We start from the raw sequence: 17,415 nt of genomic DNA, 5'->3' as shown, positions 1-17,415 counted from the left end.
TGCATTTGGTTTCACAGCATGCCTTAAAAATTTTAGAATGTGCAAAATCGATTTAATATGGGTTAAAGAGGGGCATTTTTGGTATGTCGTCTGTCCGACTTTGGATGTTTTGCACAAAACGTCCAAAATCCGAATAGGAAAGAAGGTCATTTTCAAAAAAAGAAACGTCTATCTTTTTTTTCGAAATACTGTTTTGAATAAGGTTTTGTGCTTTGGAAGAAAAAAAAATGGTAAGTGCAAAACGTACAGATTCATGCCATTGGGATGTAAAAGGAGCCAGCAATTTCAGTAGACTGGTCCTCCAGTCATCCCAGGAGAGCAATGGGGCACACTAGAGGGCACTTCTGTGCATTTCATGAAAATGCTCCTAGGTGCACATCTCACCTGTGCTCCCTTATCTTGTCCCCTGAGCCCTCCAAAACCCCCACAAAACACAGTCCCCCACTGTACACCACTACAATAGCCTTTTTGGGTGAAAGGAGCACCTATATGTGGGTACAGTAGGGTTTTGGTGACTGTGGGAGGGGTCACAGTTTCTACCACAAGTGTGACAAGTAGAAGGGAGATAAGGACCTGGGTCCCCCAGTGTGCACTGCACCGACCACTACACTATTCCAGGGACCTGAATACTGCCCTAATAGACCTGACTTTAACATCTAAGGTTGTCATAAAGGCTGGTAAGTCATATTTTTATTCACATTTTTGGGGGGTGGGAGGGAGTCAGTGACCACTGGAGGGGATGTTGGGGCATCACCACTGATTCCTTCCAGTGGTCATCTGGTCATTTAGGGCACCTTTTTGTGCCTTATTTGTTCTGAAAACAGGTCTAGACCAAAAGATCTTAGTTGTAGTCCTGGGCATTTTTGTTTTGTTCCATTATGGCTGTAAAACGTCCAAGTGTTAGGCACGCCCTAATGCCACCTTTGAAAGGCCCCCAACACATCCCCTTGTGATTTGGACGCACTGCAGACGAATTGCATAGATAAATGTCTGCAAAATAGGTTTTAAAAATACCAGTTTGGACATTTTGAGAAGAAAAACATCCAAATGGTGCTTTATGACACTTTTTTGGACGTTTTTCTCTTTTGAAAATGAGCCTCAAAGTCAACTTCTATGAGTTAAACAATATTTGAAATAAACAAGAAAAAGACCCAAAATTAGGGGGAAAGTCCTAAAATGACCTGAAAATGAACCAAAATTGTTTCCATGCATATCCCTACTAAGTATGCTAAAATCGTGAAAATTTGAACTTGACTGACTATAGCACTGGTCTGAGAGATATCCAAGTTTAAGACTAGTCTAATACTCCAATCAGCTCTCTCTTCCCTGCCATGTTTTTCTTCTCCCTCCTGGTCTGTTGGCCCTGTTCTCCTCCTCTCGTGTTCTGCAAGCATTTACATAACCACTGAACTAGTGTATGTGCTCACGCCACGTCTAAAGTTAGGCATGTAACTGTTGACTTACACTAGTGTTCTATAATAGCAATTAAGTACGTAATTGGCACTGCAGAATTTGTGCTTTTCCCTGGATTTTATATATCGCGCAGAAAGTTGTGTGGCGAATTTTGGGTTGCACCCAAGATGCACATGCAACTGAATTGATGAACGAGCCCTTAAGTAGCAATAACTGGGCACTAACAACAATTAATTGGCTTTGATTGGCACGCAACTTCTATAGCATGTATCTGGAAAGGGGGCGTGGCCAGGGCCGTGTCAGAGGGGTTCCCAAAAGTTGCCTGTGGAATTACATCAATCCATGCCTAAGGGGTCCTTTTACTAAGATGCACCAAAAAATGGTCTGCGCTGGTGTAGATACGGGTATTGGACATGAGCAGGTCCATTTGTCAGCGCGCCTGCGCATAGAATGACGATTACTGCCCAGTTTCTGCCACGCGCCACAAAATAAAAAGTATTTTCGGGTGTGCATAGTGGACACACGTAAAAAATGAAATTAGCACAAGCGCCATGCAGTAGCTGGGCGGTAACTCCAAATTGACGTGTGTTGGGCGCACTTAGGCACCTATGCGGTTTAGTAATAAGGCCCCTAGGTTAGGTGTCGGCATTTACACTTGATTTTAGCAGGCGTAAGTCCTGTGCCCAACAGTTAGTTGTGGATCTGTGCCTAGGCGTGATTCTAAAAAGTACGATTGCCCTTTACAGCAGGAGCTTAGCTACAAGGAGCCACGGGGGCATGGGCCCCCATAGATTTGGTCCTGGGCCCCCTGCCACCAACCCCTTCGACCCCCCTCCCGCTGCCAACCCTCACCCGCCACCGTCGGGTACCTTTGCTGCAGTCCTCTTCTCTGGCACGTCCGCGTTGCTGATCTGCAAGGGCAGGCTTCTGGTTCTGTGAGTCTGACGTCCTGCACATCAGAAGCCTGCCCTTGCAGATCAGCAATGCAGCCGTGCCAGAGAAGAGGATTTCGGCTGGTGGGGGTTGGGGATCCCTGCCAGCAAAGGTACCCGGCGGCAGTGGGGGAGGGTTGGTGGCGGTGGGAAGAGGGGGTCGAAAGGGTTGGCGCTGGGGGGGGGGTCAAAGATGGTGGTGGCAGCGGGGAGGTCAAAAATGGCAGGGGGGGGGGTAAAAATGTGCCCCTCACCTCGGGCTCTGGACCCCCCTCCCGCCGAAGTCTGGCTACGCCCCTGCTTTATAGAATTGTACTTAGTGTTGAGTTTTTTGGGTGCAGACTTCTGAGCATTATTTACTGAATTCCCTCTTTAGTGCACACATTTTAGGAGCTTAACTTTAAGCAACTTTTTAAGAATTACACCCCTAGCTCAGTAGCTACACTGCATGCTGCCATGTGAGAGATCTGCACTTCACTCCTAGACTTGCACCCTGTTTTTGAGGCTGCTGTTGTGATCACAGCTCCTGGTAGCAAAAGAGAGGGCTCAAGAGAACACAAACACAAACATAAGTACATAAGTATTGCCATACTGGAAAAGACCAAAGGTCCATCAAGCCCAGCATCCTGTTTCCAACAGTGGCCAATCCAGGTCACAAATGAGCAAGATCCCAAAAAAGTACAAAACATTCTATACTGCTTATCCCTGAAATAGTGGATTTTCCCCAAGTCCGTTTAATAATGGTCTGTGGACTTTTACTTTAGGAAGCCGTCCAAACCATTATTAAACTCCGCTAAGCTAACCGCCTTTACCACATTCTCTGGCAACGAATTCCAGAGTTTAATTACACGTTGAATGGAGAAAAAGTTTCTCCGATTCCTTTTAAATTTACTACATTGTAGCTTCATCGCATGCCCCCTAGTCCTAGTATTTTTGGAAAGCGTAAACAGACGCTTCACATCTACCTGTTCAACTCCACTCATTATTTTATAGACCTCTATCATATCTCCGCTCAGCCGCCTTTTCTCCAAGCTGAAGAGCCCTAGCTGCTTTAGCCTTTCCTCATAGGGAAATCGTCCCATCCCCTTTATCATTTTCGTCACCCTTCTCTGCACCTTTTCTAATTCCACTATATCTTTTTTGAGATGCGGCGACCAGAATTGAACACCATGGAGCGATACAAAGGCATTATAACATCCTCATTTTTGTTTTCCATTCCTTTCCTAATAATACCTAACATTCTATTTGCTTTCTTAGCCGCAGCAGCACACTGAGCAGAAGGTTTCAAGGTATCATCATCGATGACTCCTAGATCCTTTTCTTGGTCTGTGACTCCTAACGTGGAACCTTGCATGACATAGCTATAATTCGGGTTCCTCTTTCCCACATGCATCATTTTGCAATTGCTCACATTAAACGTCATCTGCCATTTAGACGCCCAGTCTCGTAAGGTCCTCTTGTAATTTTTCACAATCCTCCCATGATTTAACAACTTTGAATAACTTTGTGTCATCAACAAATTTAATTACCTCACTAGTTACTCCCATCTCTAGGTCATTTATAAATATGTTAAAAAGCAGCGGTCCCAGCACAGACCCCTGGGGAACCCCACTAACTACCCTTCTCCATTGAGAATACTGACCATTTAACCCTACTCTCTGTTTTCTATCTTTTAACCAGTTTTTAATCCACAATAGAACACTACCTCCTATCCCATGACTCTCTAATTTCCTCTGGAGTCTTTCATGAGGTACTTTGTCAAACGCCTTCTGAAAATCCAGATACACAATATCAACCGGCTCACCTTTATCCACATGTTTGTTCACCCCTTCAAAGAAATGTAGTAGATTGGTGAGGCAAGATTTCCCTTCACTACATCCATGTTGACTTTGTCTCATTAATCCATGCTTTTGAATATGCTCTGTAATCTTGTTGACCAAGGCCTTGAAGACTGGAACAATCTAAAGTCCTTTAATCATGAAGACCCGACACGTGCAGTGTTTCGGCGTAACAACGCCTGCCTCAGAGCTCCAAGTACTCAAATGTTCTCAAAGTGAAAAACAAAAACAGGAGAGCAAACGCCTTTAAATAGCACTTATAGACTCATTCTGGTGCTCCAGCGTTTCTCTCATTGCATTGCAAACCTCGTTCTTTCTGTCATGTTTCACTGCTGTTTGTGGGATAATCATTCTCCTTTCGCAAGTTGCCCTGTCCACAATGTGTGAGATGTTTTGACTTTATAGATACGCTACAATATTTTTACATTTTCTATTTGAGTCTATTTTCTGCCCTCCTTTTTGCGTTTGTCTTTGAGAGCATTTGAGTACTTGGACCCCTGAGGCAGGTGTTGTTACGCCAAAACACGGTCAAGGACTCTTAGTTGTTCAAGTCTTGAAGGTCTCGGTGTGGTTTTTTCTTTTGCTGTTTGTGATCACAGCTCCTGCCATTGCACCAGTACATATGAGGGGGATTCAGGATGGATTTGGACTAGCCTTCTAACGATGCTCTGGCCACTGTGATGGCTGTGGTATACACAGAAGGATGGTGCAGATTAATCAGAGGGAAAACCCATGACAATTGCAAAGGAGAAACCTTGACTTTTGATCTCTTTCCAATCCTCATCCTGATACCCAAGGTTGTTACTAGGCTAGAAACAAACATGGAGAAAGCCAAGGCATTTCCCCCTTTCATCTATGAATTCTTTTAAATTTCTGTGTACCTGTAAGCGTGCTTATTCTTGTTCTTTGGTATCTCTATGGAATCATCCTCATTTATTCATTAGGAATATCGATAATATTTTAGAGTTCCGTAGATGTATTAAAACTTGGCTATTTAACTAGGTAGAGATTCCACTAATTACAATCTAGCTTGTGTGCGCTTAACTTTGTTATGAGGTATTTTAGACAATGGATTTTGTACCTTGTGATTTATATCAAGATGCTTTAAATAATGTGTCAAATACGATTATGGATGTAGAGCAGGCTAATCAGTGGCATAGCCACAGGGGGGACTTGGGAGTCTGGGTCCCCCAATTTGGGTTCAGGACCCCCAAGTTTTCTGGTTTGGTTGGCAGGGGTCCCCAAGCCCTGCCAGCCAAAGTTTTCATGTGGCGATATTTGCCACAGTGCTGCCTGCCTTTTCCCCCTCCCTTGTGCACATGCTCAGTTTTAATGAAATTGAGAATGCGCAAGCTTCACGCATGCTCAATTTCACTAAAACAGAGACTGGGACTGGAAAGTAGGGCAGGCAGCACAGTGCCGAGTATCACCACAGGAAGGCTTCTGCTTGGGGACCCCTGCCAGCCCAGGTATGTGAGGTTGTGGCAGGGGCGAAGAGTGGTGGGGAGGCATGGCAAAATATGCCACCTCCCCCCCCCCCCCCCGTGGGCTCAGGCCCCTCCCCCCAAAATTGAGGTCTAGCTATGCTTCTAAAGCTAAATATATGTAAATATAAATTTTAAAAAAAAGAAAATTATTTTTAAAACAATCAGGCCTATATTCAAATGTCATGGTCAATAACGTTTTCAAAAATCTAGCTGAAAGGTTAATGTATTCATCACTCCTATCACGGTAACAAGCGGTACTGAATACATACTCTTGAGATAGTAACTAACTCATTAGTCTCACTCACACACACGAGTACTCAGGCTGCATATACTGCAGCAGGACATGTTTATCCACTCCTACCCTGGCTAAGATAACATTTAACCATTTCTCTGACCTCATGTGCAACTTTATTTAAATCAGTCACCTTACTTTCTAACTTTTCCTACTTTCTTACCCTTCTATATGTTACAGCTTCGCTTTACCCTTTGCTATCACCTAAAATGTTCTATTACGTATTGTGTTGACATTGCAAATAGTATACCATGCCATACTTTGTATTGTTTTGAATATTTTTACTGCTGTAATTGCCTATTACTCATGTTTGATCTATTCTTACTGTACACCGCCTTGAGTGAATTCCTTCAAAAAGGCGGTAAATAAATCCTAATAAATAAATAGCAGTGATATTTAGCTACTGTCCTCCCTACAGCTATGCTATTTAAGTTAGGACAGTCTTTTCACTGGCCTGAGTTAAACCACGTGGCCATACAGATAATGGCTGAATATAGCTGTTACCCACAGAGTTAGGAGGAATGGCACATGCTCCACCCTTACTCTTCACTGGCACTATCAGGATAGTACCAAAGTGACCTGTACAAATTTTCAGCTGCACTTTCTGGATCTTCCGGCTGAAAACTGGTGGATAAGGCACTCATCTGTATCTGTATAGCAGCTGCTGCTGTGCAGATAGAAACAGAAAACATAGAAACATGACAGCAGATAAGGACCGCATGGCCCATCTAGTCTGCCCATCCTCAGTAACCACTAACTCCTTTTCCTAAGAGATCCCACGTGTCTGTCCCACGCCTTCTTAAACATAGTCTTCATCTCCACAACCTCCACCGGGAGGCCATTCCACGCATCCACCACTCTTTCCATGAAACAGTATTTCCTCAGATTTGTCCTAAGCCTATTCCTCTTAACTTCATCTTATGCCCTCTCATTCCAGAGGTTTCCTTCATTTGAACAAGGCTCACCTCTTGTACATTAACACCACTGAGGTATTTAAAGTTCTCTATCCCCTCTCTCCCAACGTATACATGTTGAAGTTCAAGAGCCTGTCCTCATATGTTTAATGACCAAGACCGTGACTAATTTTGTAGCCACCCTCTGGACCAACTCCATCCTGCTTATATCCTTCCGTAAGTGCGGTCTCCAGAATTGCACTCAGTATTCTAAATGGGGCATCACCAGAGACTTGTACAAGGGCACTATCACCTCTTCTGTCCTGCTAGACACAAGATAAGGGCTTTTGAGTACCCAGCCTCATATCAAATCTGCATGAATTCTAAAAAGCCTGTAACAGTAACAAGGAATTTATTTGATGTATATATTTTCTCTCCATGAATCTTAAATGTTATGATGTTGCAGTCTAAAACTGTATTCAGAATTACTGCCCTGAGAGTGGCGCTCATTTTCAAGGCACATGGATGCCTCAAAATGCCTAAAAAATATATCCAGCTGCTAAAAAAAAGTCCAAATCTCAATTTTGGAAAGTCAGAATTTGGATGTTTCACACTGTAGTTCATCCAAATAGCAAGGGTATGTGTTGTGGGCATGTTTTAGGCAGGACTAGGGAAAGACCAAAAGTAGGACGTGATTTTCAAATTGGAAGAAACATCCATGTCTAAAAAGAAGAACGTTTTTATCTAGACCTGTTTCAGTCACATCCAAGTTACAAAAAAGGTGCTCTAATTGAGGCATGACCCCTCTTTAATCCCCCAGTGATTGCTGTCTCTCTCCTTCTCCCCTAAAAGTGAAACCAGAAAGGAAACCCAGGCTCTATGTCAGCTGCAGGAATTATGGCCGTTTTGTAGACTGTAAATCAAGGGACACAGGTTCAAAACCTACTGTAGCTTTATTATTTTTTTTTTCCCTGGGGCTCCTTCCAGGAACAGAAAAATACTTACTATACATATATATATTAAACACATGCAAAGATGAAGGCTATTGAAGTGGTGTACATTCAGGAACAGCAGGCATTTTCCTGTTCCTGGAGGGATCACATTTACCCTCCACCCCCCAGCCCCCCAAAAAAGAGTTATAATGGGATCGGAAACTGTGTCCTTTGACTTTTAGTCCACTGCACTAACCACAAGGCTGCTCTTCTGTTCTCCAATGGCATCTGTGTGGCCATTTTCATAAGAATGCTGCCAGACAGACATCCCTATGCCCCCCCCCCCCCCCCCCCCCCGTTTATAATTTAAATGTTTCACCTTGTAAAATGGTTGTTCAGGTTGGATGTCTCCAGATTAAGGACGTCTTTCTCATGTATTTTCAAACAGGAAATCAGGATGTCTTTCCTGTTCAAAAATTGTTGTGAGATGGATGGGGGGTTTTGGGGGACATTATGAGCAGGATGCCATAATTCTGACTTGGATGTACTTGTTCCTCAGTTTTTCAAAAACTAATAGAAGGGAAGCATACAGTACATACAGACACCAATTCTAATGAAAGAAGTTCAGTAGCTCTCACTTACCCGTGGTCCTGGCTTTCCAGCTTCACCCTTTTCTCCTTTGATACTTGCCCCTGGAAATCCCTTTTTTGAAAGATAGTCCATAGGATTAGTTTTTACTCTGTGCCTCAGGCAAAATATGTTCATGCAACTGAAATAGAAAGATTTAACTTACTGGAGCACCATGGTCACCTGCTTCACCTTTATCACCCTTTTCACCCTATTGCATTAAAGAAAAAGTGAAGATTAATTTTGGTGCAATGTTTGATTATTTTGTTTTACATCTGCAAAAAATACATTTTCAATGATCCATTTGTTAGTACAGAGCGATTTACACTGATTTATCCTAGAAAAAGTTCTGCAAAGAACATTTTAAGTACACAATGATGCCTAATCTAGGTTGTTAATTTGTAAACCTACCAGTATTATAGAGTTGTCTTATTATATTATGCAGTGAGAAGGAATTGCAAATTGGGTTTTTTTTCTGATCACAGTAGCAAACACTAGCAAAACAAGACACTTCCAGTCATGGCTTCTTATTCAGGATGTGAATTCCTTAGCATGCATTTGGTTTCTCAGCATGCCTTAAAATTTTTAGTGTGTGTAAAATCGATTTAATATGTTTTAAAGTCAATTTCCATTAGTTAAACAATATTTGAAATAAGCCAAGAAAAAGTCCAAAAATTAGGAGGACAGTCCTAAAATGACCTGAACATGAACCAAAATCTTTTCCATGCATATTCCTACTAAGCATGTTAAAACCAAGAACATTGGAACTTGGCTAACTATAACACTGGTCTGACAGATATCCAAGTTTAAGACTAGTCCAGTACTCCAATCAGCTCTCTCTTCCCTGCCATGTTTTTCTTCTCCTTCCTGGTCTGTTGGCCCTGTTCTCCTCCTCAAGTATTGGCACTTTTTCTGCAAACCTGCTACTATTTCCAGCATTATGCCTCTTTCTCCAAAAATCAGTCCTGTTCTTACATGCCATGAAGTTTTTATAAAATGCTTTGGTCACATTGTCTTACCTTTTCTCTATATACAATAACTCCTTTCGAACCTTGTGCGACAGGGCCTTGTGGACCAGGAGGCCCCGAAACCCCTTGTTCTCCCTGTGAAGCAAAAATAAAACCTGCTGAAATCACTCATCTTAATTCCAACTTGTTTCGGTACTTTCCTACGGATTGTAACAGAATATACTCAGAATAACAGGAATGTAGACAGCTGGGTGGCTTGTAGATGTGAAGATCGCTTGGTATCTTGCCTGCCAGGTGCAAAGGTAACGCACTCATGCGTCTCCTAGTTAAGATCTTAGAGAGTGCTGGGGAGCAGCTGGCTGTTGTGGTATATGTGGATACTAATGACATAAACCCCCTGATTTTATAAACGGCGACTAAAATTGTGCGTGTAAATCAGCGCACATAGTCAATTTGCATGTGCAACGTAATTGCTTAACAAGCCAATCAATGCTAATTGGCTTTTTAACAAGCAGTTATTGGTGCTAATTGAAATCAATTAGGGTGTAGACGCGTAAATTTAGGCAAGCGATACATGCCTAAATTTTACGCACGTCCCGGATAAGGGGACATGGTAATTGGAGGATCATGAGCAGTTTGGGGCGGAGCGTAGGCTCGAGTTATGCAATTGGGGCAATGTACCTAAATGTTTGTTGGTACAAATGGACGCACTTACATTTAGGACTGACCCCTGCGTTTAAGCAGTATGCTATAAACCACGCATAACTTTAAGTGTAGCTTATAGAATAGCGCTTTTTTGGGTGCCAGTTTTTTTAGGCGCTATATATAGAATTCACCCCAAAGTGCAACTCTACAAAGGGTGCCTAATTTTAGGTGCCAATTGCTCACACTAATTTATGGAATAGGTGCACTTACACCCATGAATGACATCACAAAGTGGAGGAGTGGCCTAGTGGTTACAACACCGGTCTTGCAATCCAGAGGTGGCCGGTTCAAATCCCGCTGCTGCTCCTTGTGATCTTGGGCAAGTCACTTAACCCTCCATTGCCTCAGGAACAAATTTAGATTATGAGCCCTCCTGGGACAGAGAAACATCCAGAGTACCTGAATGTAACTCACCTTGAGCTACTACTGAAAAAGGTGTGAGCAAAATCTAAATAAATAAATGTGCTAGACACTAACCAATAAAATTGGCACACTAGACACATGCCCCCAGATTCTATATAGCACACCTAGAGATCCACGCCGAAATCCAAGCGGATTCTATAACAACGCACATAACTTAACAAGCTAATAAGTGATGATAACAGCATTTAAGCAGCAATAATGAGCGCTAATTGGTAATAACTAGAATTTATGCACACAAATCACTAAGCATGTTCTATAACAAAGTGCGCTGAACTTCTAAGGCACACAGGCAAAATGGAGTATGGTTATGCGTGGGGAAATGGGTGTTCTGTGAGTATTCCAACATTTACGAAGGTTATAGAATATGGCCCAATGCATGTAAACCTACGCACTGGGATTTATGCCATGTTTTTACTGGTGTAAATGGATGCACATAGTTTTAGGTGCTGAGATATCAACTAAGCGTATTCTATATACTGCACCTAAATCTAGGTGCCATTTATGGAATACACTTAGTCGGCACTGATTTCCACGCCAATTGTTTAGGTGCCATATACAGAATCTCCCCCATGGCATGTAACAGCTGTACCAATGGGGGGAGCATGGGCATTCTGCCTAGCAATGAGCCCCCATCATTGAAAGTGCACTTAGGCATGTCAGCTTATGCTTAGGTTCTGGCGTGCCAAAGCAGCTTTGTGGTACTATTCTATGATAGGTGAGGCATGCCTTAACTCCGTTATAGAATTGGTGTTAATTGTGCGTCTTTGTCACACTTACATTTAGGCACCACTTTATAGACTTGCTCCCTTAAGGAAAGTACAGGATGGAGGTTCTAGAATCTAAATTCAGGCTTTTAGGTAGGAAACCAAACTCTAGAAAATTTAGGAATGCATTCTCCGAAATCCTTCCCAAACTACACACAAGCCCCAGAGTCAGGCTGATCTCCAAAGTCTCAATGTATGGATGGCAGAATAATGCAGAGAAGAAGGGTTTATCACTAGTCTGCTTAATATACTGCTTCTAACTGAAACAAATTGAGGTGGTTCACAATTTATAAAATAATCGTAAAAAGGAAAGAAACTCCATAAATTGACAGGATAGCACAGCCACACCAGAGGACAATCAAACAGAGGAAGGCCAGTCATGCACCATTCACTAAAGTCTCATATAAACACAGAAATCAACGCACATCTATTCTTTGTTCAGAGGCCAACCCCACCTGTCACAGGAGCCTGATGATAGGTTACAAGTCGATAAAAGCCAACTGAAAGAGATGAGTCTTTAATGACATGTGGAAAAGAGGAAAGGAGTTCTCCAAACAAAGGTGTTGTGGGAGTGAGTTCCAGAAACCAGGGGCAAGAAAATAGAAAGTAGTGGATCTGGTGACTCCCATGTGGCTTTGGACTGGTGCAGTAAGACTAATCTATTGTTAGTGGAGGAGCAAAGGGTACATGCGGTTGTATACAAGGTAATCAAAGAGCCTAAGTATGAAGGTAAGGTAATGTAGAGAACTTTGTGTGCCAGGAAGAGAAACTTAAATTTGACTCTATATTCAACTGGGAGCCAATGTAGGCATTTAAGATGTGGCGTAACATGATCATAACGCTTCTCGTTGCAGATAACATGCGCAGCCTTATTTTCGAGAGTCTGAAGACGTTTAAGATTAGACTCGGTGATACCTACATAAAAAATGTTACAGTAATCATAGTGGAAATTGATATAGGTGTAGCAGAGTGAGGAAAGGGAGTCAAAGTCAGCAATGTTACAGATTGATCATAGGCATCTTAGAAAACAGAAACCCGTTTAGATTTGTTAAAAATTGGGGAACTCTAGGGAAGTGCACATCTACAAAAGTAGGGATTTGGTTCATAAGGCTGTGATATGAGATCTAGAGGAGCATTACGTGGGGGTAAGGGAGAGTGTGGAGGGATTGATTTTGATTTATCTCGGCCTACTTTCCCATAGGAAGAACTAAGCTATTTGTTGTTAAAAAGTGGAATGTGCTAGCAGAACTTCATGAAGCTCTGGTGATATTAGCAGGAGATTATAACAGCGTTGTGGACCAGCTCCTGGACATGGCCATGGCTGAGAAGATGAAGGGAAAATGAAATAGTTGAAGCCCTTGGCTATGTTGACAAGGGGGACTGGTGGATGCCTGGCAATATAAGCACATCTCAAGAACCTATCCAATTCAAAATAGACTGGATTATGTACTAGTCTCTGAGACCCTGTTTTCTAAGGTAAGAGGGGGTTGAGACAGGGTGCATACACATTTCAGATCATGCATCAATTGTGACGGAAATCTGTTTAGATTGGGCAGAGAAGGGCCATATGAAGAAAATGCCTATTGGTGTAAGCGAGGGCCCTGAGTTTGATCAATATACAGGGCAGCAATATGCAAATTTTAACGTGGCCCATAAGGACTACCCAAGGCTATTTGGGGGAAATAACCAAAGCTGTATTGAGAGGTGCTATTAACTCCTACAGTATTTGGAAAAGAAAAAAGTTGAATAGTACTTTAATAAGGTTGCAACAGCTGCTGCTTTCAGTTCAGAGATAAAGATGACATAGAAAATGACAAAGGAGCTTAAGGAGTAGTTCATTTGGTTGCAACCAATCATTCATTCACTAATCCATCAAAAAACAATACACACACACTGGAGGAGTAGCCTAATGGTTAGTGCAGCAGGCTTCGATCCTGGCAGCTTGGATTCAATTCTCATTGCAGCTCCTTGTGACATTAGACAAGTCACTTAGGGCTTTTTTTTTTACAAAGCTCCACTACCAATTCCCGCACTGCAAATAAGAGGAAGCCCATAGGAACTGAATGGGCTTCCTCTCGTTTGAGGCACCAGGAATTAGTAGCTTGGCTTTGTAAAAAGTCCCTTAACCCCCCATTGCCCTAAGTACAAAAAAAAAACCCCTTAAATTGTGAGCCCTCTAGGGACAAAGAAAGTACCTGCATGTAATGTGCACAGCACTGCATACATCTAGTAGCACTATAAAAATGATTATTAGTAGTATACAAAAAGCACAGAATCCTTCATTTTGGAAATAAGTTAGGCAGGTGTTTGACGTGTCTAGTAAGAACAGCTGGGGGGGGGGGGTAGAAAATCACATTATGTTTCTGTGTTAAAGGATGAGCAGATTGGAGAGATCCTGCCCTATTAGATTGAGCACAGGAGAGAGCAGCCCACAGGAATTGTTAGATGGGATTTTTTGAGGGACTTAGTCTACCCCAAATTATGGAGAGCAGGAGTGGGCTTTAAAAGCCCCTATCAAATGTGAACAGTGGGCTCAAGTAATCAAGGGTTTGAAATCTTTAAAGCTCCTGGCCCTGATGGCTTGTATGCTGACTTGTATAAAGTCTTGGAAGATCAGACTCTCTCTGCAAGGGAACTTTTCCTGCATTTTAAATCAAGTGCTAATTATGATGTTGCCTAAGGAAGGCAGTGACCTAGTGGAGCCTGGATCCAATAGGCCTATATCATTCTTAAATGTAGATGTAAAAATATATGCTAAGGTACTAGCAGATACGTTGGGAGTAAGGCTGCACAATTAACACATAAACAATTTAACTTGCATTAAAAAATGTTATTCGATTAACGCATTAAGCTCTCTGCTCTTTTTCCCACATCTCTCTCTCTCTCCCTTTAACACCCTCCCGTTGTCTGGCATCTGATTCTTCCCCCTTCTGACATTTCCCTGCAATCCTACAGCCATCCCTTCCCCCCACCACACACATCTCTCTCTGTCACACATTTCCTCTTTTTCCTAGCACCACTTCTTACCTCTTCCCACACTCCAGCAACCCCTTCTCCTCTGCGTACTCCCTCTCACTTTGCTTCTCTCTACCCCCTTGCAGCCCTCGGAACTTGCCTTGAACACTGCAGTGAAAGCACGCAGCTTCTCACCTGACTCGAAGACTCTGTCTGTGTTACAGAATAAGGGGGATCTACACCTAATTTAGGTGTGATGATTTACACCAGGGTTCAGTTGGTTTAAATGCTCATTCCTAAAACTAGTCACAGATCCTGGCGCTGAGCACTATTCTATAAAAGGTGCCTAACTTTGAGCGCTGTTTATAGAATAGCAATAAGCCCTATTTTTTCAGCTCCATTTATAGAATATAGTCCTTTTGTGAGTAAGCGTACACTTTTATGTGCATAAGTGCCAAGCATTCGCCTAAGAGTTAATTCTGTAAGGGCATGTGTAGATGCTATAGCACATAAATGCATGGGAATATTCACATGGGCAGACCACGGGCAGGACCTAGGTATGTCTCCCATTAACATGTGTAATATACGTTATGTGTGTCGCAGCCACATTTAGGCATCCATAGTTACACCAGTTCTAATGCCAGCTTACGTTAGTATTCTATAATAGAATCTGGGTGCCCAGATGCTGTTACAGAATAGGCTGTCACTGTGTGGTAACAGGACACCTAAATAGGGGTGTCCAGTTATAGAGTTGCCTCCAAAATGTTGAATCTGTGAAGTGTGAAATATATGACCCCTGACACTACATAGTAACATAGTAACATAGTAGATGACGACAGAAAAAGACCTGCACGGTCCATCCAGTCTGCCCAACAAGATAACTCATATTTGCTGCTTTTTGTGTATACCCTACTTTGATTTGTACCTGTCCTCTTCAGGGCACAGACTGTATAAGTCTGCCCAGCATTATCCCCGCCTCCCAACCACCAGCCCCTCCTCCCAACCACCGGCTCTGGCACAGACCGTATAAGTCTGCCCAGCACTATCCTCACCTCCCAACCACCAGCCCTGCCTCCCAACCACCGGCTCTGGCACAGACCATACAAGTCTGTCCAGCACTATCCCCGCCTACCAACCACCAGTCCCGCTGCCAACCACCGGCTCTGGCCCAGACCGTATAAGTATAATGGACCCTTTTAGAAAGCGGCGGTACCAGTACCACCGCTTTGGTGCACACCAATCCGGCAGTTCTGCCGGGCTACTGCAGGAGTCTGGTGGTAGTGTCTGCCCCCAACGAGCGCCATTTCCAGGTTAGCATGGGAGAAGGTGGTAAGGGCTCAACCGGGAAATGGCCACCAGGCAAGTGGTTCACTTACCGCACGGCCATTTCATTTTTTTTTAAACCAACCTTTTACCCGCTGCAGTAAAAGAGGGCCTCAGCGTGCGGCAAATCCATGCACCAACACTACCACAGGACCCCTTTTACCACAGCTTGGTGACAGAGGCCCTAAATGTATCTATGTGGATTGCTGTCACATTGAAGGGGTACAGCGTGCTTCTATCATAGATCTGATATTTAAAAAAAAGAGGACTAACGCCACCAGATTTTGGCCAAGGAAGGCTATATGTAACTTTGTAAGTCTATGTACTTTGAAAATGAGCACCTTAGTCTATTAGTAGAGGTGTTTTGGGAAAGAAGTCTTTTTCTGCTTCTCAAGGGGCCTCAGACTCCTTCCATGGAAGGTGAGTCATACTGGATCACCAGGGATGATATGGTAGACTGTGGTGGGGGGACTGCAGGTGGGTGAGTGTGTCGGGATTTTGGAGGGGGGGGTCTGATGTTGGTGGGTGTGCGCGAAAGGAGGGCTGATGTTGGCAGAGGGATTGGGAAGGAGGCTTATGTCAGTAAGAGTGGAGAGAAGGACCTTATTGGAGATGGGCAGGAGGGAGGGGAGAGCATCTTCCAGTGCTCCCCAGAAGCTATGCAGGTGCCAGCCAATATTCAATGTTGACGCCCACGTAGCTAAGCAACCAAAGTTAGTACTGCTATTTATGCAGTCCTATTTGGTCGCTTAGCTCTGCAGTTAGTCCACAGAACACATTTTAAACAGGTAGAAACCTCTCCTTCTTGCTTAAATCACTTTGAATATGGTAGAAGTTTGGATTTATACGGATGTCTGTAAAGAAACACAGAGAAAATGGAAGCAATGTCTATTGATGAGCCCTGAAGTCCTTCTGTTGGAGGCCATTTTCTTTTTGAAATTCCAGTACAAATGGGGAGTTGGTATCTGATCAAAATGTTTGATCAGATACCAGCCTCAGAAATGTGCCTTCTTTATAGCTTGTCAACTGTTTGCTTTTTTAGCTACTGAGAGAATGACTGATGGGTTGTCAGAATCAGTTTCTATCAATATCCCTAAAAGGGATTCATCTCTGTGCTTATGTCATTAGCATGCCACCAGAATATTTTTTTTATTTGTGTTTCAAATTGACACTCCCTTATTTACTTTGAACTCCTCCTAAAAATGAGGACTTTGGGAGCTTTTCTTTGGCTTATGAAGTTATGAAGTGGTTTTTTTTTAATGTCAGTTATATATTTGGCTCCCTTTCTGCGCATATATTGGTTGGACGTTTATATTAAAATTGCATATATAAAAAAGTTTTTAAATAATTTAAAATTAAGGGGTGCTTTTACCAAGGTGCACTAATGATTACCGTGCACTAAATAAGATGTCCACAGGAATATAATGGGAGTGCTATCATTTAGCACACTTTAATCATTAGAGTGTACTAAATCCATTAGTGTACCTTAGGAAAAGGACCGCTAAGTTTGTTTGAGACTAGCTATCATAAATAGCATACCACCTTCCCCTCTATGGAGGCCATGGCAGAAAAGATTTAATTCTAATAATATTGGATACAAACAGTACATACCTTATCACCCTTTGGTCCTCGAAAGCCCAAACCCATTTGACCCTGTGGGCAGAAATCAGAAAGATGTAAACGTCAGTTGGAGAACATACATGTTCACAAAATTGCATTTTAAATGTATTATCATTTTAATGTCATTTTTATTTTGGCCCATTTTCCCATAAAATCCAAAGAAAAGTTACAAAAACATTTGAAGAATTTTAATATCATAGAAACATAACAAAATATCCCAATCTAAATATATTAAACAAGATC

General features: G+C 42.6%; 1 protein-coding gene across 1 annotated transcript in view; it reads right to left on the bottom strand.

Annotated features, from left to right (window-relative positions):
* The window catches only part of COL4A1 (collagen type IV alpha 1 chain), a 363,110-nt gene that overhangs the window by 153,078 nt on the left and 192,617 nt on the right, over positions 1-17,415 (bottom strand). Inside the window, exons 12-15 of the mRNA XM_030201564.1 lie at positions 17,164-17,205; positions 9,434-9,517; positions 8,581-8,625; positions 8,430-8,489 (exon numbers count right to left, since the gene is read on the bottom strand). Coding sequence (XP_030057424.1) covers positions 8,430-8,489; positions 8,581-8,625; positions 9,434-9,517; positions 17,164-17,205 — 231 coding nt within the window. The remainder of the gene's footprint in view (positions 1-8,429; positions 8,490-8,580; positions 8,626-9,433; positions 9,518-17,163; positions 17,206-17,415) is intronic.

The sequence above is a fragment of the Microcaecilia unicolor genome, chromosome 4 (genome assembly GCF_901765095.1).
Source record: "Microcaecilia unicolor chromosome 4, aMicUni1.1, whole genome shotgun sequence".
NCBI classification, from domain to species: Eukaryota; Metazoa; Chordata; class Amphibia; order Gymnophiona; family Siphonopidae; genus Microcaecilia; species Microcaecilia unicolor.
This window is presented reverse-complemented; position numbering and strand designations above follow the sequence as displayed.